Below are 21,685 nucleotides of genomic sequence, written 5' to 3'. Positions count from 1 at the left end.
CAACAGGAAAAGAAATCAACCACAAAGTCACCAACGTTTCTTGGATTCCAGTGGGCAGCCAATGGTGCCAGATCTGCAGGCTCAAAACTTAAAGGAGTATTTTCTTTCACAAAGCATTTTTAAGCCCCCACGCCCTCCAATCCTGAAAGCGTAAATCAGAAGCTTTCAATGAAGGAACAAGGCCTTTTCTGGAAGTAACTAATTAAATGGGAAGGGGGGGCGTGAAGAGACAAAAACACATCAGTTTTCTTTGCTACCTTTATTTATAAAGAACACAACTCCTCCTGACACAGAAACAAAACGCACGTCCAAAAAGGAGCTCTTTAAAAACCACACAACAACAAAAGAACGAGGGGACTGTGGAACCTTATTTAACACCAGTCTGTGTAGCTGGCTCGGGGACCACTGGGAGGATTTCCTCAGATATGACATCTCACCTCAAAGAAAAGGAGACCTGGATCTTGAGAGCCCATCTACCTGCCAGGCAGAAGCTGCACTCAGTCTTCGGCGTCATCGAACTGTCCGGTTTCAAAGACCATCTTGGAATAATGCGGTATCAGCGGAGGGGGGTGGTGCCAGCTGGGGTCATAGAGCATTTCTCCTTGCGGGGCGCAGCACACCCAAGGCTTGGCCTCTTGAGAAACGCAACCCTGGATGTCGTCTGCATCTGGAAGGCCATTTTAAAAGACAAGATTAAAGGAAGGAGGAGTAAAGGCGAAAACAAATAGCCAAAAAATGTCTAGAAGGAAACTACTCACACTTTAAACACACACACACACACACACACACACACACACACACACTCCTTTCCGGAAGAATCTCGGGCATGTTCTTTCTGAGGGTACCCACAGCTGGGCTTCCCAGCCAACAGTTCTTGGCAGTGCAGAGGCAGCAATTGGATAACAAGGCACTTCTGTCTGCAGCTGCTCAGTTCACACAAAGATATTTGGAGAGAGTAACATTGTTTCAAGGGTAAAACCAACTGATACATTATGGAGTCAAAGGTAAAATGTGCATGTATTTTTTTTTCAATATGAAAAAGAAGCTGTCACGGAAATTGCAGATCCGTAACAGACATCAGCTGAGCTCACAGCGGCGGGTCCCTCTTCTAAATCCTGTCTGCCTTTAGGGGTAACCTGGTAGGAGCGTCCCAAACCCTGGCCTAGTACCCCAGAAACTCCCCACCTACCATATGGATTCCCTTGATCTGCTTTCAACTCCGAGTCCCAGTCCTCGTGGAGAAGCTCAGCAGCCCGTTCCGTGGGCAGACAGCGGGGCGTCCTTTCCGACAGCTCCCAGGCACTCAGTTCCCCGTCAGAATCTTCATCCCCCACAGCGAAGCCCTCCTCTTCAGAAGGGGGGCCCTCGCCCCCGGCAGGACTATCGTTAGGGATGCTCTGCGCTCCACTGGCTAAGAAATCAATGAAAGGAAGAAGGTCTTAACCAGCAGAGTGCCTGGGAAATTTTTGGCAGACTTAACTAAGAGGGCAGTGGTAAAACATGCATACAGAGTTCTTTAGCTACCAGAGTATTTTTTTTGAAAGTTCTCTTGACATTTTTAGAAGTAGAGTTGATCAATTCTGTCCAATACGCTATTCTGCCTTCACTTTTGTGAATTACAAGGGGGTCAGGCACAGTATACACTTTTAGGTAGCTTACACGTCGTTAAAGCAAATAATAAATTTTCACAACACAGGTGTGAATTGAATTTCTGCTCTTCTATTCCTCCTCCCCTCAAAGAGCAGTGAGAGGGGAGCGCAGGAAAGTAGGATTAGGATCAAAGCCAGCCGAAGAAGAGCAGAACCTGCCCAGTCACAAAGGACAGCCACCACAACGCCTCCCCCCGACAGAAGGAGGTCCATTTTCAAAAGGTCTCGTCTACGGCCCTGCCACCCTGAACGCGCCCGAGCTCTTCTGCTCAAAAGAATGGGAGAAAGTTGGGGAAGGACAAAGAACCCCCAGGCACACGGTGCTATGGCGATGCCAGGCAGAGCTGGGAGATGAATCAGCCTATTAACACTACATGGTAGTGGCAGCTGTAAGGAAGAAAAGCACTACTTCAGGGCGCAGGTTTGAAGCCAAACTGCCTGGGTCCAAACCCCAGTTCTGCCAATTACTAAAAGCGTTACTGAGCTTAATATACTCCACTGATTCCCACAATAGCTTAAATGCAGAATTAACATACAACCCACCCCTAAATGGATACCCCAAAGAATTAAAAACAGGTGTTCAAACAAAACTGGTACAAAAATGTTCACAGCAGGACTACGCACAATCACCAAAAGGTGGGAACAACCCAACACCTACCAACTGATGAAGGGTAAGCAAAACGTGGTTTATACATGGGATGGGATTATTCGGCCATAAAAAGGAATGAACTGTAGGCAAACTTCGTTTTATGGCATTTGGCTTTATTGCCCTTCACAGATTTTTATAAAGGCAAAAAACCCTCTACCAGCAGAAGATCACAACTAGCTTTACTGTAACAGCAGCTTTATTGCAGGGTCTGGAACCAAACCTGTAATACCTCTGAGGGATGCCGGTGCTGATGCATGCTGGGTGGATTAATCTCAAAAATATTATGCTGAAAGAAGCCGACATAGTATATGATCCATTTACAGTTAACTGTCCAGCACAGGTAAATTCATAGAGACAGAAAGCAGATCAGTGGTCAGCAGGGGCACAAGAAAGGGGCGATGGGGTATGACTACCTTCCGGGTAGAAGGTTTCCTCTGGGGCGATGAAAATCCAGTTCCCCAATTCCTCTGGGGAACAAAACAGTGGTGGTGGTTACATAACAATTGTAACTGTGCTAAATGCCACTGAACTGTATGCTTTAAAATGCTTAAATGAGGCCCTGGCTGGTGTAGTTCAGTGGATTGAGCACAGGCTGCAAACCAAAGGGTCGCCAGTTCAATTCCCAGTCAGGACACATGCTTGGGCTGTGGGTCAGGTCCCCAGCTGGGAGGTGTGCAAGAGGCAACTGATCAATGTTCCTCCTACAGACTTATGTCTCCATCTTCCTCTTTCTCCCTCCCTGGCCCTCTCTTTTAAAAATATATAAATAAAATCTTAAATAATAATAATAAGAAAGAAAGAAAAGATAAGAGACTTTTCTAAGGCAACAAAACTCTGAGGCCGGGGCTCTAACCCAGAACTGAAAGTGGAAACAATCTTCCTGGCTCCAAAGCCTATATCCTCACTGCTTTCCTAAGCTGTCTTCCTCAGTAGAAGCGATAAGTTTGGACACAAGTTCGGGACTTCCCTTAAGGAAGCTCCAGTGGGGCTTCCAAACGAGGGCACTACTGGAACACGAGGCAGAAAAGGCAATGGGACAGCTAAGAGGACCTGCTAGAAAGAGAAGGTAAACAAGACACAGGGTCTGTCCCCCTTGTTGCTTCCCTGGTCTCTCCCGACATTCACCCGGTCTCTGCCATCTACTTGCCTAGGCGATCTGTGGCCTTCTTCGTCTCTCTCTCCTGACTGCAGTAGTCGTCTGGGCCAAAGCCAGCCTGCCAGAAGAAGGAACAATTACCCAGGACTTGGACATCTGGGGTAGCCCCAGTATTAAGCTGTGTCTCGGCCACAAACCCATCCATCCACACACACCCCTCCACCCCCTTATGTGTGGGGCTGGGACTCTGAAACCCTGAAGGCACTACCCCACTGACACTTCGCCCTGGCAGCAGGAGCACCTTCCTAGAGCGGCCACTGAATCCAACTTGCACCGACACTTGCAAAGCCAGCCTCACTGCCTGGCCCGGTCTCCAGAGCTCTGACTCCCAGGCTCTCTCAGGACTTCCCCATCAAGCTCAGAGACCCCAGCACTAACTGGGGTGGTGCCCCCTCCTGAGAGGCTGGAACTTCAGCTCTGCAAAGCCCCTCCTCTGAGCTTGTAAATTTTAACCATTCCAACCTCATCCCTTTGTTCCCTCAGCCCAAAGATTGGTAGCTGTTTCCTACAGTTGCTACCTCTGTGTTCACTTTTAACTTTTCAGCTGCTTGACAATTTCTTATCTAATTAACAACTGTATCAAATTCTCTGTCTCCTGACTGATAGACAGGGGTGAGAGAGCTTTAGTTTCTCAGTGATGCTAAGGGAATCTTTTGTCCTCTCCGCTCTCACCACTCTGAAGTTCCCTAAGTCCTGCCACCTCTAAGACCTCCTACTAAACAGAATAAGACACGTTCACAGCTGCACGAGAAGACCTCACTTCAGTCTCGGCTCTGCCCTTCGTTCAGCCTGGGACCCGGCACACGTCACTTCAACCACTGTCTGGGTTTCCTTCTCTGGAAACTGAGGATGATTGTTCCGACCTCGCAGGGGGCTTAAGATGACAAAACGTTTATGAGAACACCTAGCACGTAGAAGGAATGTCTTGTTTGTTGAATCTAAACCCACCTTCTGCCCTGGCTGCTGTGACTCAGTGGATTAAGTGCAGGCCAGCACACCAAAGGGTCACAGGTTCAATTCCCAGTCAGGGCACATGCCTGGGTTTCAGCCCAGGTCCCCAGTAGGGGGCACGTGGGAGGCAACCGCATACCGATGTTTCTCTCCCTTTCTTCTTCCTTTCCCCTCTCTAAAAATAAATTTTAAAAATCTTTAAAAAAAATAGATAAACCCACCTTCTTTGCCCCTACATCTACATTGCATTTGGCACCTGTCCCAATTAGCTCATGATCTAGTCACACCTAGATTTAAAACATCAACTCCTCCCCCTACAGTCAGTAACAACCCTCAGTCACTACTGAGGGCCAGCTGGTGAGACCTCTCACTTCCACCACTGCCATAACCCCATAACTGCCTCCCCACTCACTCATCCTGCCTAGCCCTGCAGTGTTAGTTACTGCGCTCCTCAAAAATCTTCGCCTTTACTGCGGGAGCACAAAATTACCCATGGCAGTGATAACTCACAGCCAGCAACCTGTTGAGCACAGTGCTCTCTCGGCTCTGCAGCCCAAGTTCCCCGGCATTTGCCCCGCACTCCCTCATCTCCGCATCGCCACAGGCATCGCCACCCTCTCACCTTGAGAGGAAGCGCACATCCCTTCCTACTATGTCCTAACAACCTTAGTCTCATCATATCTGTGCTCCAAAGCAATTTTCTTTATAAGTCTATCACTACATTTCTCTTACTTTGGTTAGAGAAATCTCTTACTTTGGTTAGTACTATCTTTGATACTTGAACAAGCCTGCCATTCCTCCGACCAATTAATAAGCATGTCTACTATGCCAGGCACTACGCTAAGCGCCAGGTTAACAGCAGTACACAGAGGATTTCTACCCTCAAGGAGGACATCGTCTAGCAGAAATTAGTGACTGCAAACAAGGGCAGGTTATGTATGACGTTAATAATGGACTTTTAAAAAATCAGGAGCTGCCCGGCACGCCAATGAAAACAAGTTTCTGGAAACCCTGCGTCAAACCGGGCCTGCGGGTTTTATTGAGAAGAGAAGGCCGGAGACCTCATCTGGTGCTCAGGGCTAGCTGAGCATGCCCACCAGTGGTCACAGGTCCTTTAGGAAAAGTCTCTCTCCTCACCACCCCCACCTGGCCCAGGTCCTAACCCCCCCCCCCACCCCCACCCCCATTCCCACCCGGCAGCCGCCCCCAGCCCTGGGTCCCCTGCATCACCTCCCATCTAGCAAGTACGCAGTGGCGCCCAGGGGCCAAAGCCTTCCTTCCCGACCCCGAGCGCTTATCCACCCTTCTGTGGTGCCCCGCCCTAAAGGCCCGCACCCCGCAGCCCTTCGGCCTGGCGGTTTCAACGGTCTCCGGGTGGCCCGAGGCGCTTCCCCCAGCTCCGAGGCGCCCCCGCAACTTCCCACCCCCACTGCAGGTGATGGCCTTGCCCGGCTCACGCGGTGCTCACCTCCGGGCTTGGGGGCGCCTCCCGCGCGCTCGGCAGGGACGGACCCCGAGGCGGCTCCGCAGCCCCAAGCGCCACGGCCCGGGAGGTCTGCGGGTCCATGCCCGGCAGCCCGCGGCTCCGCTCCCTCGCGCCCTGGACGCTGCTCGGCCACGGCCACGTGATGCACGGCCTGGCTGCAAGCCCGAGGATACGCTGCGGAGGGGCCAATCAGCCAGAGGTGCTCTGGGCGGAGGGGGCGGGACACGTGGTCACGAGGAGGAGAGGCGGGGCGGTGCAGGAGGGGCAGGGCGCCCCCAACCGCGAAAGCCCATCTACCAGTCCCAATCTGATTTTTTGTAGCTCAGGTCCTTAGTCACCGGGCTGGGCAACTGAGTCTGGAATGATGAATGTCATCGCTATCCAGCTTCAAAACCTTCCATTCCTGTTACCCGGGTCCACTTAATAATGTATACATGTGAGCTGTAAAAACTTTTAATGCAAGTGTAGCTCGAACCACATTTCACTTTTGACTTTACAGATTTCTCTAGAACACATGCTAGAATTGAACTGTAATCCATAGACAGATGAGACAACACAGGACCCCTGTGATTCTCCACCTTAATGGTAGTTCTTAAAGTTAGTCCATTAGAAACCAGGGCAGATGATTAAAAAAAAAAAAAAAAAAAAAAACTCCGACAATGTGCTGAACACATGACGACACTTGGTCATAGTAGCCTTTAGGACTGTGCTGACTGTAGTCTGCCCTGGGAAAAGATCTTTTAATTGCTTGGGTCTGGCCCTCTACAACCTGAAGGTGGCAGAAGATAGGCAAGAACATGCTTCACTCACTGCCTTTCCCTGCCCGCCCTGCCTAAGTTAACAAACCGCCTCAAGGTGTGATAAGCATGTTAACATTTAAGTAGCAGGAAAGCTGTGAGCTGGCTCACCAGACCACGATAATACAATCTTTGGGAGATTACAGAACCTAGTCCTTCACCTCCTTCAAAGTACGTGTTGCCTGAAAACTATGTGAGATATTTGAAAAAACTGGTGTAACAGTTGGTACCTAATGTTCCTTTTTCCTTTTTCCTCCGTGCACTTCCCCACAGGGAAGAGCATGTGACAGGTACTTAATGTGTGCTCTGCTCCGACCTGTGAGTCAGCTTCTCCCAACCTAATTTATCTATAGGTCAACTCTGTCCAATAGAATCTTCTGCAGCAGTAAGAATAAAAATTCTATTATCTGTGCAGTTCTATACGGTAAACATATGGCTATTAAACACTTGAAATGTTGATAGTGTAAATGAAAAACTGAATTAATTTTAATCAATTTGAATTGCCATATGAGCTAGAAACTACCGCAGCTAACAGTGCAGCCTGAGGTGGGCCACCAAGATGCCTTTGCATAACCTGCAGTGGTGAGAACCAGACACAGCATAGTGGGAATGGGGTCCTGACACTGACCTCCACCCTCGGCTCTCCTCTCTCTCCTGCAGCACGTGTCCCCTCACTGAAATAAAAATGCTGTGTGCAGATTTAGAATGACAACCATCCCTGGAATTAATCAGAAAGAGGAAACTTTTTCATATTTTAAAACAAATGAAAAGTAAATATTTCGAGGACAAAAGTTCAAAATAAAAATGACCTAAAACAGACTCTAATATTCATAGGAATTTAATATCAAGTTATTATCACAAATCAGCAGAGAGAAAAATGGACGCAAATGGTTTTGGGGGAAAAAAATCTGAGCTGTGCTCAGCAAGAACAGGGGTTATCAACAGTAAAAATCGCACAGACAAAAGAAAATAAAGGCATCTCGGGCCAATTATTTGTAATAATGACAACCTAAAGAGTAAATTCTTAATATATTAAAATACCCCTATAAATTAGTAAGAAAAAAGTTTTAAGAAACTGTCAAAAAACATGAAAAACAAGAGAACCAAGAAAAATACACGAACTTCGTTAATGTCAAAGAAATGCACGTGAAAACAGTATTATTTTTTCTCCTATTAAAATGACAATTTAAAACATCCACTGCAGCTAAAGGTGCTCACACTTTCATACATTGCTCAACAGCATTTTCATACATTGCAAGTTGACACTATATACATCAACATTCCTTTAATAAGTTGTGTCCTTTAATCCAATACTTCTGTCAGATGTCAATCTCCTAAAAAAAATAACCACGGATATAAACAAAGATTTACAAGAATCTTCATCAACATTTATAAAAAAAATTAGAAATGACAAGGTCCAATCATAGATTAATAAAGTCAGTCACGGCTCATCTACACACTGGAATGCTCCGAGGGAAATGTTCTTAAGGCTATTTTAAAATGAAAAATTAACATTAAGTGAAACATAACTGTACTGAATGCTTCTCATAACATTAAGTCAAAGTATACAAAATTCAAACTGCCTCCCCTGCTCCCAGAATGCCCTTCTCTGCTCCAAACCATCCTCTGCCAATGCCTCTGAAGCCCTTCTCAGCAGCTCTAAACTACTCCCTATCCCTGCCCTTCTTTGGCTGTCAGGCCTTCTGATAGGGGAACTGAGTTTTCGATTCAGTTGTAGTTGATAGGCTTAAGTGACTGACACACATGGAAAGTTGTTATTCCAGGAACCAGAATGCATGACCTATAAGACTCCAGGAGGTTGCCGAGCAACTCAACCTTTGTGCCCCAGGGGGTCTGTAAGAGATGAGATATCTGAGCCCTGGTGTTCCAGGCAGTGAATGTCCATGATGCAGATAAAGAACTGTTGATCAGTAGACAAAGAAATACTAAGAAAATTGCCCCTGGTCTGCAACTCTGATCTGTTTAACCTTTTCCCTAACTCCTTACCTATCCTTTTCTTCTCCCTATAGAAAGGTCAGGTTGAGGTAAAATATGAAGACACTTTTTAGGGTAGTAACCCAGTATCTTCTCAGATAACCAGCATATAAATAAAGCGCCCATGAAGATTCAATCCTTGTCTCTACCTATGGGTTCTGGTACTGAGACGTAGCACATATGCTGACTCTTCCAGTTTCATTCCAGCTGTAAACATTTCTCTGTAGATCAGTCCCAGAGACAGAAGACACTTTTACAATGTCTTTCTTCTTAAAGGACAACTTTGGCCCCAGTACCCAGCATCCTTCTCTGCTGCTTCAGCCAGCTCTCAGGACATCCAGCTGTGTTCCTCTAACCCATAACTCCATCCCAGAGAACTTCTCTTCTTTCCTGCTTATGATGGCCATGCAGTGAATGAATAAATGATCTAAGAGGATAAATCCAATTCTGATCAAGAAAACCAAGTTACTGAGTTTAACTCTAGATGACATTACAGGATACTTTTATTTTTTCATTATTCTATCCTCCCCATATTTTCTACAACAAATGCACACCAGGTATACTTTTGTAACAAAGAGAGAATAAACAAACAACCATACTTTCTCCTCCATTTCAGCTGGCCCCTAGGTCTAGATTAGAGGCATTCATCCTTGACCAGGAGTAATAAAAGAAATTCAGCTGCACAATTTCCACAAATTTTAGGAAACATTTAGCACCTACAGTAGATCCAGCTCAACAAGCAGCCTTTGGCCACTGAACAGCAGTTCTCTTTTTCTGGAATTAAAGATTAACACAGTAACAAAATTAGAACATGTCACAAAATCTTGTCTGCAAATGGCAGATGAACTCATAACCTGAAAGTGCCCAGAGGGCTCACAACACTATTTTGCCAAGTCAGCCGTGGTCTTCCTCTTTTCACAAATGGCCAGCTTGATGCAGAGCATGTTTAGCTATAAACACATCTGCCGACTCTCCCTGCAACATTTTCATGGCTCGCCAATGTATCTGTCCGCAGTTCTCAGGTCTACCCAGGGGGTGGTTCAATTCTTCTTTTATGTAATCCATCCAAAGATCTTTAAAGGGAACCCAAAAATTACTATAAACATACAATTAGATAACTGATGATGCTCTATTGGGTAAACCTAATTATTTAATTTCAACACAGATTTCTAAGAAACTTCTTTTTATTTCCATAGAACCCTATGTGAAACAATACCCTCATCACCTTTATACTAAAGTGTATCAAAGCTATTTTTTAAGTATAAAACTTCACTTTAATCATGACAGTCTATATATTTGACAAACTCAACTATACTAAATATTTTAGAGGTAGGATTTTGTTGAGTCTCTTTCAAGGTGAAATTGACCTCAATGAGTTCACTATTACCTCGGTACCAAAACTTGTCTGGGTTAGTAAAAATGACCTTTTCATGCATTCCATCAGAAGGTCTGTTGAAACCTCTTAAGAACTAATGTATTTTTTTAAATGGGAGTTGAACAACTATATGTGTCAGATGCTACATGACACACCTACGCCCAAAAGTATGTTCTGCAAGTCCTATAAATGAGGACAATGTGGCTGCAGCCAATGACAACTAGTGTGGATTAGCATGACACTCACCACCCCTTCACCATAACTCCCACTCCTTTTTGTTCTGACCTAGTTATTAACCTTCCCCTTACAAATACATTTTTTAAAGAGAACCAAACCAAGCAAATCTTTCTCTAATCCAGAGTTTATAGAAGACCCATGGACTCTTGAATTTGTGAACTTGAAATTATAAGTAAAATTATATCTGCAAGTATTCATGCCCAAGTGAGGGAAGAGGCAAGGGGAAAATGCACGTTTTATTTTCAAAGATGACCATGACCCAAAAAAGTTAAGAAACACTCTTCTAACCGTGCTGATAGGTTACAGACCACAAATGCAAACAGACTTGTGTGTCTATAACTTAAGTTTACTTACCAGAATCTACAGATCCAAACTCTCTCAAAGCCCTCTCATAATATTCTCTTAAGTTCACCATCTTGCAGGATTCCTAACAAAAATAATCAGACAATCTTGCCTCAAAAACCTTAATTCGTAATGTCACAAACTCATTTCAAGCACACAGTTAGGCAGCTACCGTCTATTAGGTATTTCAAGGAGGGGAGGGTGTGGTTTAAGATGAGCACAGCCTGGCTTTCAGCTTTACCTGGAGAAAAGTCCTGTGCATCTACGTCCGGAGTGAAATAAAAGCTACACAGTGATAAAAAGCACTTTACTTTGGTAGCATATAAAAAGCCTAATTAATTCTCCGTTAGAGAAACATGGGCAGTTTCATGAAAAAGTGTATCTGAAAGCCCTGAGGGAGGAGTAGGATTGAAATAAATAAATGGAGACTGTTCTACTCCCTATAGCTAGGGATTTCTCTCTTTTGAATACCTGGGCTCTAGCACATATTAGCTACATCTACCCGAAGACTTTTTATATCATGGCAAAGTATATATAAACACTGGTTATATATATAACTTCAGGAAATTTTTAAACCCTCGGAGCTTAAAAGCTTCCAAACCCATAAAATAAGGATAATGATATCTCAGAGTAACTGCAAGGATTAAATTAAAACGCTGATTAATTACATGCCTAACCAAATAGCTGACACTGTCTTCACAATCAATGAATCTCAATTTTTTATCTCTACTTCCACTTAAGTGTATTCTCTTTTTCATTTTTAAAGCAGATTAACATCTTCAGTTTAGAAATCTTTTTGTGTGGTCAAGTAACTAGTTCCTCATTCAAATTTCTCTTCACTGACACTGTATTATTTTACACAAAGTCCATTCCACCTCATTACCTTACGCGTGCATGAAAATCAGAATTACACTTTGTGTAAGGGCTCTCACAATGTGCGTGGCACTGAGCAGACCCCTTCCTATCCAACATCCTCTTGGCCTTCCTTATAACCCCCACACCCCTGAAAAGTGCTATGACCTCCTTTACGGATGCTCAAGGATGCTCAGGCCTAGGATCAAGTGACTTGCCCAAGGCACGTAACTATACATTATCAACCCAAAGCCTCGCTATTAATTATTATTCTATGCGATCTCTTATGCTATATGACAAGAACAGAAAACTGACCTGCAAAATGATCAAAACTGTGAAAGTAGCAGTTTAACCTCTAACTTTTTAAAATTCAAGTAAAAATTATAAATACCAATCAAAATACCAAAATAAATAAGAAAAAGCAAAACTGAATACTTGGAGCAGGTGTGATTATCACTATAAATAAGTAAATCCTTTTGGAGAACTATCTGGCAATAAACGACCACAAAAAAACTAGTTTCTACAGGCCTAGAAATTTATCTCAAGAAAATAATCAAAAGAAAAAAAATGCTATATAAACAAAATGCTAACAACACTGTTTTCATTAGCAAAAATCTGGAAACAACCTATATGTAATGAAATAATTGGGAAAATTATGGGTTTAAGAATAAGGCTACAACCATTAAAAAATGAGCCCGGTCTGGTGTGGCTCAGTGGACTGAGCGCCAGCCTGCAAAACAAAGGGTCACCAGGTCAATTCCCAGTCAGGGCACATGCCTGGGTTGCAGGCCAGGTCTCCATGTCCAGTGGGTGCACAAGAGGCAACCACACACTGATGTTTCCCTTGCTCTTTCTCATTCCCTCCCCTTCTGTCAAGAAATAGATAAAATTTTTAAAAAGTATAACCATGTGAAAACACAAAAATTTGTTTACAACAAAATGTTAAAAGAGAAAGAGAGAACCTCCATATACAGCACAGAAGTTGGAAATAAAACAGTATAAAAGTAAACAAAAAATTAAAAGAAAACAATAAAAGTAAAAACAAACACAGCTGGTAGTGCGTATGATGCGATTACAAATACAATTGGATTTCATGTATTTTTCCTCACTCGCATGTTCTGTTACAGAAGCCAGTTACTGAGCGCCTCCCCTTTACCTCACAACCCAACCAAAGAAACAGGCAGGATGCTGTGGAGGCAGGAAGGAGGCAGTGCCTCACCCGGCCAGGCAGGGCGGGCTTCCTATAAGAGGTGACATCCAAGTTTTCTGTTTTCCAGACAGGCACTTTCTTTTCTCTGCTTGATTACCAAGTAGAGATTACTCCTAAACCATCTCCATAAAAAAAGGAACTAGACAAAGGGATTAAAAATTTATATTCTATTATGAGAGCTTTTTAAACAGCAAAATGCTGCCACAAATTAGTAACCACCAATCCTTTTTCACAGACAAGAAATGCATAGACAGAACACTTACTTGCTCCTTTTCAAATTGGATCATTTTCCTGAAAAAATCAACTGAAAATGGACGGCTTTCCTGTAAACTAAAAAAGGAGGGGGCAACTGTTATCTTCCACTGTGACAGAAAGCTTCTGGCATCCCATGAACATAAATGCCTATGCCAGTGCCTCCCCAAAACATGGATTAAGGCTTGCCCACAATTCAACACAAGGACTGGCCTTGACCACCAGTCACTCTCAGTGCTTTCAGTCTCCAAGGACATTCTTCACCACCCAAAGTCTTTCCTATCTGGTTTTCTTCCTGTTCTTTCTCACTTTCAGAATCCTAAGTTTTCCCTCTTCAACTACATCTCAAGGTCTTTTGAAGGAGACCAATAATTCTACTTCTAAGAAAATATTCTAGGGAAATAATTTCCAATATGGATGAGTACTTGTGCAGAAATGTTCATCAAAGCAGTATTACTGCGCCACATAAGTTATGAGATATCTAAAGCGAAGTATATCATACAGCAATTTCAATAAATGATGCTTATGAAGAATTATTACTGGTAGGGAAAAGGCCAGTCTTAATGTTCACCAACAGAATTGATAAAGAAAATGTGATTGCAGTATAATCTCACATATCAACATGGTTTTTCCTCAATGATAGGATTACAATGAATTATTAGTCATCTCTTTTTTTAAAAATTTCCACAATAGGTATGAACTGCTTTTACTGGTCCAAAAAAGAAAAGAAAATTTCCTGAAAAAATATCTTGGATTACTTCCTCAGATACCACTGGTGACACGTATAAGCTGGGTATGAGGGGTATGAGGAGCGGAGTACAGAGTGGACAGACTGGTAACAGTTATGAACATACGTGGGTACCTTTTAAACACAGCTCTGGCCTTTTTGTAGCCACCACTTCGGTAAGCCCAATCCAGGTACTTATCCTTCAGAGTGACGGAGTCAGCACCCTTAACAGCTAAGAGAGCTTTCTACAATTTAAAAGAAAAAATGCACAAGGAGTGTGAGGAAATTTATAAATATCAGAACAAATGTTCCCAGAATCACCCCAAGCTGCTCAATTACTAGTGCATTAGGGACAGATGCTACCCAAGTCAGCCTAAAGCCAGCAGACCTGCCTGCCCATCCCCACACACTACGAGACTCAGAACATTGCGCCTATACCTTATAGATGGCTTCAGTGTCTTCCTGGCTTTTGGCACCTTCACTCCACTCTGCCCAAGAGATCCACAACGGCAGACAGACCTGCTCCCAAAAAGAATAGTTGGAAAATGACAACGTAGCACTTACACTCTGAAAACTAGCCACTAGAAAGACAGGTTCCTCCTAAGGTGAGTTCCTCCTAAGATGTATCTTATGCGTCTTATCAATGCATAAGATACAGATCATCCATGGTCTGTCCCCACTGTGACAGAATCCTCGGTGCCCAACAGCAACGACGCACCAGAACACAGCCTTCTGACCAAGTCCTGCTAATTCTAGCTCCCTTATGTTGGGCAATGCTGCCTACAGTTATTATCATCACTTACGTGTTAGTTAACTAAGCCATTAACAACCCTTAGCTACCCCGCTAACGACTCTGCTGTTTAGGACCCACGACACTATCCAGGTGGAACTATCTGATCTTCACTCCTGTCTGTCTCCAAGGCACACACAAATTAGCAGTAAAATAACTAAGATTTTTTTTCCCACTTTTAACTTCTGGAATACTTTTTTTCAAACTAATATAAGATTCACTGCAAAGCTTTAGGGTTTAGTCTTTTTAACTTTAAAGTTCAGGAATACATATGTGTTTAAAAATCAGGCTTAAGTTCAGCTATGGAAGCAAGTGAAAATATTCTATTAGTATTTCTCATTTGTAAGCTATCTAGATGGAATATAAAATTTTACATAATTTAGTCAATTTTCAAATAAAGAGCTAGAAATAGGCCATTAAATGGAAGTAAATTCTTCTACTCTTGACCCTTAATCATCAGTGCAAATGCACTCTAGGGTCAGCTCTCATCAGACAAGTACACTCCAAATACGCTTTGGCTGAAGCCTTAAAAGCTTTCCCAAGTAGAATGAAACATGAAAGACCCAACTCACGGACCTGGGGTTTGAGGCACCCGAAGGCTTCTTCAAAAAGCATGGCTATATCCGGGCTCTTTGCTTTAACCAGCACCTGCAGTTTCACCTGCCACATTGTCACAGAGTCTCTGAACAGTTCAGTCCCGGCTACTGCCACCTGCAGGGCCTCCTGGAGGAAGTCTTGATGCAGCAACAGCTCAGTCTAGGTAAGACATGGGATCGCTGGGAAATTAACTACTGAAAGCTACATTTATCTACGTAATGGGGGACAAATGAGGCAGTAATTTCGACAGCCTTTCTCCATGGCTGTCAAGCATGCACAAAGTGACCAATTTGGAATCCTCCGCCATTCCCTGCTCCTGCTTCCAAAGGGTAACAAAAAATAGGGAAGAGGTAAAAAGTAGAGGGCCTAAATAATTTACGGTGGAAGTTAAGTTTTTAATAAAATAGCTTCCTACAGCATAATAGGACCCATACCCACTAAACAGAATATATAAATCAGTAAAGATAAAACCAGTATTTGTGGGATGGTAAGAAAACAAAGTTTATTCATTCAAACAGAGGTGGCATGCTACAAACGGGTAAGATTTCTCTGAAATATAATGACATTATGTAACAAGAGTCAGTGAAGTATTCGTAACTTACACTTGGGGATATTTTAACAAATATGACCCAACAAGTACATGAACAGAAGATAATCTTATCTGTTCAAAATGCTTGTATCCACAGTATTTTAATAGGAAAAAAACCTAATCCCAATTATAAATTTGTGAAACATCAAATAAATACAGTGTATAATCCATTCATTCAACAAGCATTTTTACTGCACACTATGTTAATTCAATGATGAGAACATCAGGTACATCCTCTACCACCCACAGAGCCTCCAGCAGTCTGACATCTGGCGTGACAGAAAAGGCATCATATGCTGCCGGAGTACAAAGCAAGAGCACCCAACAAGGTCTACGGCAGTGATGAGAAAGGACTCCAAAAAAGGAAGCACCATTCAGACTTAAGAAAGAGCAGGCATTAGTCAGGTGAAGCAGAGAACCTAACCTGCCCGTGCAAGAGGCTGAGGATGACAGACAGCCTGGATACAAAAGGAAATCCAAGGTCAGAATGGCTAGAGGGGTAGAATGTAAACTGGAGAACCTGGTACATGAGGCTGGAAATACAGGCAGGGGCCAAATGAATGAGACTGGGCAGCTTGGTCTGAAGGACAGTGAAAAACAACAGAATAATCTGATACTCAATTTTAAAAGATCACTCTGTGACAATATGGAGAAAGGATGAACGTAAAAATCAGCAAAGCTTATTAAGCTCAGTGGCAGCAGTTGACAGACTATCATTAAAGGCAAGGTCACCAAATTAGTGATTAGACGGTAGGGTTCGGAAGGGCAACGTGAGAGATTTGGAGAGCAGAGGATGGTTGAACTAGCCAGAGTGCTGAAAGGCAAAGTAAGCCATAATGGACAGAGAGCATGACTGCCAGGACAATACTAAAGCAAAGCGCATCCGGATATACAGGGTGTGACTGTCCTGCCAGCACTCTGTAACTCCAACGGGGGCCGCTGAACTCACCCGGGTCTGGGATTTTTGCCAGACAGATGCCACAGCGGAAGGAGGGTGCCTCAGGAGTGGTGTCATAGAACAGGCTAGTCTACAGGATATGCATTATATAAGCATATGTAAGAAATATTTTAGTTTTTTTTTAAGATTTTATTTGTAGAGAGAAAGGAAGGGAGGGAGAAAGAGAGGGAGAGTAACGTTGATATGAGAGAAACATCACTCAGTTGCTTCTCAGATGTGCCTGACCAGGGACTAAACCCACAACCCAGACATATGCCCTGACCAGGAAACGAATCAGCAACCTTTTGCTTTACAGAATGATGCCCAGCCAAGTGAGCCACATTGTTCCAGGCTAAAAAATATTTTTAAATGTTAATGTAAAATAGAATACAAAATGGCAAAAGATTCATTGTAATTATATAAAAATTGCATGCTGATATGAATCAGGAGTTAAACAAGTTAGAGGCACTAGACAAATACAAAGATTTTTGTCCTGGCCCTGGCTGCTGTGGCGCAGTAGATTGAGTGCTGGCCTGTGACCCCAAAGGTCGCCAGTTTGATTCCAAGTCAGGGCATCTGCCCGGATTGCAGGCCAGGTCTCCAGTGTGGGGTGTGCAAGAGGCAACCCATCGATGTATCTCTCGCACATCAATGTTTCTCTCCCTCCCTTTCTCCCTTTCTTCTCCTTTCTCTGCAACTAAATAAATAAAATCTTAAAAAAAAAGATTTTCCCCTTTTTTGCCCTACAAAGGTATTTAAATACACTAACACATTCATTATCCCAGGTTATGCTCTGAAAAACTCTGTGACATGGCAAAAACAAGGCTCACTACCACTATTTTAAAATCAAGTAAACAAACTCAGCAAAGTAAGTGATTTAACCAAGTCACCTAGCTCTTAAGTGGCAAAACCCAACCTAGAACTATGTATCCCACAGGACATTCCTCTGGTCTCTATAACAATCCTTCCCCACACCAGGGTAGGGTTGGGTTAATATGCCTCTTACTAGAATGTCAGCTTCTGAAACACAGGGAACACATCAAACGAGTTTTTACTGTACCAATGGTTAATCTGGGCCAGGCATTTTTTTTTTAAGATTTTATTTATTTATTTTTTAGAGAGGAGAAGGAAGGAAAAAGAGAAAGAGAAACATCAACCTGTGGTTGCCTCTTCCACGCCCTCTACTGGGGACTTGGCCAACAACCCATGCATGTGCCCTGACTGGGAATCGAACCAGTAACCCTTTGGTTCACAGGCCAGTGCTCAATCACTGAGCCACACCAGCCAGGGCTGGGCCAGGCCTATAGATCTATAGCTCAGGAAAGGGATGTCCAATAAAAGATGGAAGGGTGGACAAACAAAATAAAGCCAAATAGTGCCTCCTTGGTCTGAGTGTTTCCGCTATATAACATTCTTCCCTTTAGTGGTACAGATTTCATTTCGGACAGATATCAAATACTACTGACAGCCAAATGTCAGTACTTTCTACAGCTATCACACCAAACTTCCAAACGGCCTTAGTCATAACTGTACAGATATATAGAAACACATGCCACCAGGATGGACCAACTGGAATTAAGTTCATGTAATTGACAGTGAAAGTGTTCATGTCCTTACCCACTGCTTATATAGAAATTCTGGGAGAAGTTTAAGTTCATGCGCCTTCCTGAACGCAGTCGTGGTTCTTTCCAGCCTCTGAAATCAGAAAAATGCCTCAGGTCATTACAAAGACCCCAGAAGAGGTCTTTGGCCTCTGACAGGAACCAGTGCAGTTCTGCACCTTCCTGAGGACCGAGAGAAGGGGCCGAGGCAGTTCCACTGGTGATCGGGTGAGTGGGACAGCTGCTCCAAGCACGGGCCAGTAAGCGCGACCTGGTGGCCAGTGCCAGGGCAAAGCAGACTCAGACCTCCAGGATGACAGGTCACTCAAGGAGAAAGAGGAACTGAGCATAAAGTTCTTCGAAGCTGAACCAAGCCCCAAAAGTCTGTCCTTCTTCTTTCACAAGACAGTCATTCTCTGGTCAGCCACTACACCCATGTCCTTACCTTCCTTCTGAGGGACTGACTATTTGTCTTCTTCGCAAACCTTTCCAAGCAAAAGCTGAGGTAACACTTCCACATGGCCTCTGAAAAAGTCAGAAAGATTACACCGATCAGACCACCGACTCTTTTAGTTTAACCATCATCCTACATCTTGTCTCTGAAGGGAAAACTCCTCTGAAGAAGAGATTAAACTAATCTGGTAAAAAAATAAAAATGTTATTCTGATTACAGCCAATAAACCATCTCAAATACTGGGGATAAAACAATGGAGTAATGACATAAATATAAAAATTAAGAGCCTATCCATGTTATATATCCCATCTACCTCAACACTCCAATATTACAAAGTTAGAAAATAAATCTATAATCAAAAGGTATATAAGAAATTACAATTAAACAATGTTCCTAAGTACCATAATTTTCCATTTATAATGCACTCTCATGTATAATTAATAAACACCCACATTTTTGACCCAAACTTTCAGGAAAAGAATCTTTCATTTTAATTTTTTTAATTCGGTTATTCAAGGGAACTTTAGCATTTATTTTTGAACATACAGATACTGTTATTGCTTTCTAGACTCACACTTTTAACGCATAAGCATAAATAAAAGAATTTAAAGTATTTATATAGATACGGAATTAGCACTAGCCACATATAATAATGCACATCCTTACTTTTCCCTCAAAAATGTGGGCAAAAAGTGGACATTAGACACAGCAAAATATGGTATCATTCCCCACAAATGAACCCATATATCCACTACTGTCAAGGAAGGTCATAAAAGGTCCATCTTTCACCACGAGAGAAAGAGCAAGCTGGAAAGCCAGACAGGCGCTCTGTAAACTACCAGAGGTCCTGAAATCTGTTTCGGTCATGGGAACGGGAGCCTCAGTTTCACATTCATGAGCACTATTATTCTACCCCACACCATGCTTTACCTGTAGGGAGAGCCGTTACCGCCTCTTCGTACACAGCACAGCACCGCTCCTCCCTCCGGCCCACCTCCTCTGCTTTGGCTTGTTTAGTCACAGGCGGCTCTCCCCCTGGCTGCGACTCAATCTCCAATTCTCGCCGTGCCACATAATCCCAAGTAAGGGGGTCATCTGTGTGCATAGCCTGAAGGCTGAAAAACAGAGTTCACTGGCATGACTCCTATGATGTGAGACTAAATCAGGGTACCAGACAGAGAGACAGTTCCCTGGGCTCTAAACATGTACCCAGGACCCCCTTTAACAACTCCATTACCGTAAATAGGCTCTTCAGTTATCATCACACACACTGTATATATTCTGTCTGTGGATCAGAGCTGTCACACATCTATTAGGTTTCAGAATGTTTCAGGAATCATTCACGACTATTAACTCTCAAGTCAAATCAGCAGGGAGGTGTGACAAGACAATCCTCCTTGAGCCCTGGAGAACCTTGTTAGGGCCGGGCTCTGCATTTCTATACTAACGGCAGAGAAAAAGCAACCACCTAATCCTCTACCAACTCCCTGAAGATGTCATGACCCAAGTTCTATGTTATCTCCTGTGAAAGTAAGGGGTACTACCTAAGAGTGAAGACCCACAGCTAGGCTGCAACTAATTGTCACACTGTGTAATCAGACATTAAAGTACAAAATCACCTGCAGCACTCAAACGCTCATAAGTACCACTCTTATTTTATGGACAAAAGACATGCCAACAAAGCAGAAATATAGATTTTTATAAAAGCTATAGGATGTACTAACTATTTTCCAAGGAAAGCCAGTAATGAGTCAACTTTTCCAAGAATATATTTTTTAATAAAATTTATGATACAATGGTCCTAAAACTTAGCTTTCCTCCAAGGATTTAGTGTATCTTCTGTCCCACTTTCTAAATATCCAACCTCAAACCTTTACCACAAGCAAGAAACAACCACATTCGCCTTCCACTATTTTACTTACTCTTCATAAATTTCTCTTTGCAGGTCTTTGGCAAAGTCAAATAGCTGTGCAATTGAAAGCAGTGACACATGAAACTCTGCACCTAAAATTTTAAAGGGAGGGTAGGAAAGTCTCTAAAGCAGGGGTGTCGAACTCATTTTTTTCTTTTTTCCCCCAATTTTGTTATCTCCTTTATCCCCCTCCTCCCTGCACCCCACCACCCTCCAGCATTGCCCCCTACCACCTAGTTCATGTCCACTGGTTGTATATGTAAGTTCTTTGGCTTCTCCATTTCCTATACTATTTTTAATCTCCCCCTGTCTATTTTGTGCTTATTATGCTTCTTATTCCCTGAACCTTTTCCCCTCATTCACCCCCTCCCCACTGATAATCCTCCATGTGACTCCATTTCTGTGATTCTATTCCTGTTCTAGTTGTTTGCTTAGTTTTTGTTTTTGTTTCTTAGGTTCAGTTGTTGATAGTTGTGAGTTTGTTGTCATTTTACTGTTCATATTTTTTATCTTCTTTTTCTTAGATAAGTCCCTTTAACATTTCATATAATAAGGGCTTGGTGATGATAACTTCTTTAACTTGACCTTATCTGAGAAGCACTTTATCTGCCCTTCCATTCTAAATGAAAGCTTTGCTGGATAGAGCAATCTTGGATGTAGGTCTTTGGATTTCATGACTTGGAATACCTCTTTCCAGCCCCTTCTTGCCTGTAAGGTTTCTTTTGAGAAATCAGCTGATAGTGTTATGGGATCTCCTTTGTAGGTTGTCTCCTTTTCTTTTGCTGCTTTTAAGATTCTCTCCTTATATTTAATCCTGGGCAATTTATGATATGTCTTAGTTTTGTGTCTTAATTATGGTGTGTTCCTCCTTGGGTCCAATTTTTTTGGAACTCTCTGGGCTTCCTGGACTTCCTGGTAGCTTATTTCCTTCACCAGATTGGGGAAGTTTTTCTTTATTATTTGTTCAAATAAGTTTTCACTTTCTTGCTCTTCCTCTTCTCCTTCTGGCACCCTTAGGATTTGGATGTTGGAGCATTTAAAGTTGTCCCAGAGCTTTCTCAGCCTCTCATTTGTTTGAATTCTTGTTTCTTCATTCTGTTCCAGTTGGATGTTTACTTCTTCGTTTT

The 21,685-nt window shown here is 43.0% G+C and overlaps 2 protein-coding genes across 2 annotated transcripts in view; both read right to left on the bottom strand.

The window, feature by feature from the left end:
• Positions 1 to 244: 244 nt before the first annotated feature.
• Positions 245 to 6,039, bottom strand: COPRS (coordinator of PRMT5 and differentiation stimulator). The gene is made up of 5 exons (XM_037146823.2): positions 5,874 to 6,039; positions 3,446 to 3,512; positions 2,712 to 2,765; positions 1,190 to 1,411; positions 245 to 667 (listed from the first exon to the last, which is right to left on the bottom strand). The coding sequence occupies exons 1-5, from the start codon at positions 5,970 to 5,972 to the stop codon at positions 498 to 500; spliced, it is 612 nt and encodes a 203-aa protein (XP_037002718.2). The 5' UTR covers positions 5,973 to 6,039; the 3' UTR covers positions 245 to 497.
• A 524-nt stretch (positions 6,040 to 6,563) lies between these two features.
• UTP6 (UTP6 small subunit processome component) overlaps positions 6,564 to 21,685 on the bottom strand; it is a 28,704-nt gene continuing 13,582 nt past the window's right edge. Inside the window, exons 10-19 of the mRNA XM_053657061.1 lie at positions 20,569 to 20,650; positions 19,577 to 19,761; positions 18,638 to 18,717; positions 18,209 to 18,286; positions 15,045 to 15,224; positions 14,117 to 14,197; positions 13,814 to 13,923; positions 12,963 to 13,029; positions 10,650 to 10,722; positions 6,564 to 9,756 (exon numbers count right to left, since the gene is read on the bottom strand). Of these exons, the coding sequence (XP_053513036.1) occupies positions 9,599 to 9,756; positions 10,650 to 10,722; positions 12,963 to 13,029; positions 13,814 to 13,923; positions 14,117 to 14,197; positions 15,045 to 15,224; positions 18,209 to 18,286; positions 18,638 to 18,717; positions 19,577 to 19,761; positions 20,569 to 20,650 (1,094 nt within the window). The 3' untranslated portion in view covers positions 6,564 to 9,598. The remainder of the gene's footprint in view (positions 9,757 to 10,649; positions 10,723 to 12,962; positions 13,030 to 13,813; positions 13,924 to 14,116; positions 14,198 to 15,044; positions 15,225 to 18,208; positions 18,287 to 18,637; positions 18,718 to 19,576; positions 19,762 to 20,568; positions 20,651 to 21,685) is intronic.

The sequence above is a fragment of the Artibeus jamaicensis genome, unplaced genomic scaffold (assembly GCF_021234435.1).
Source record: "Artibeus jamaicensis isolate MK-2021 breed Jamaican fruit bat unplaced genomic scaffold, CSHL_Jam_final contig_1998, whole genome shotgun sequence".
Classification (NCBI taxonomy): domain Eukaryota; kingdom Metazoa; phylum Chordata; class Mammalia; order Chiroptera; family Phyllostomidae; genus Artibeus; species Artibeus jamaicensis.
The sequence above is the reverse complement of the archived record's forward strand: the minus strand, read 5'-3'. Positions and strand labels throughout refer to the sequence as shown.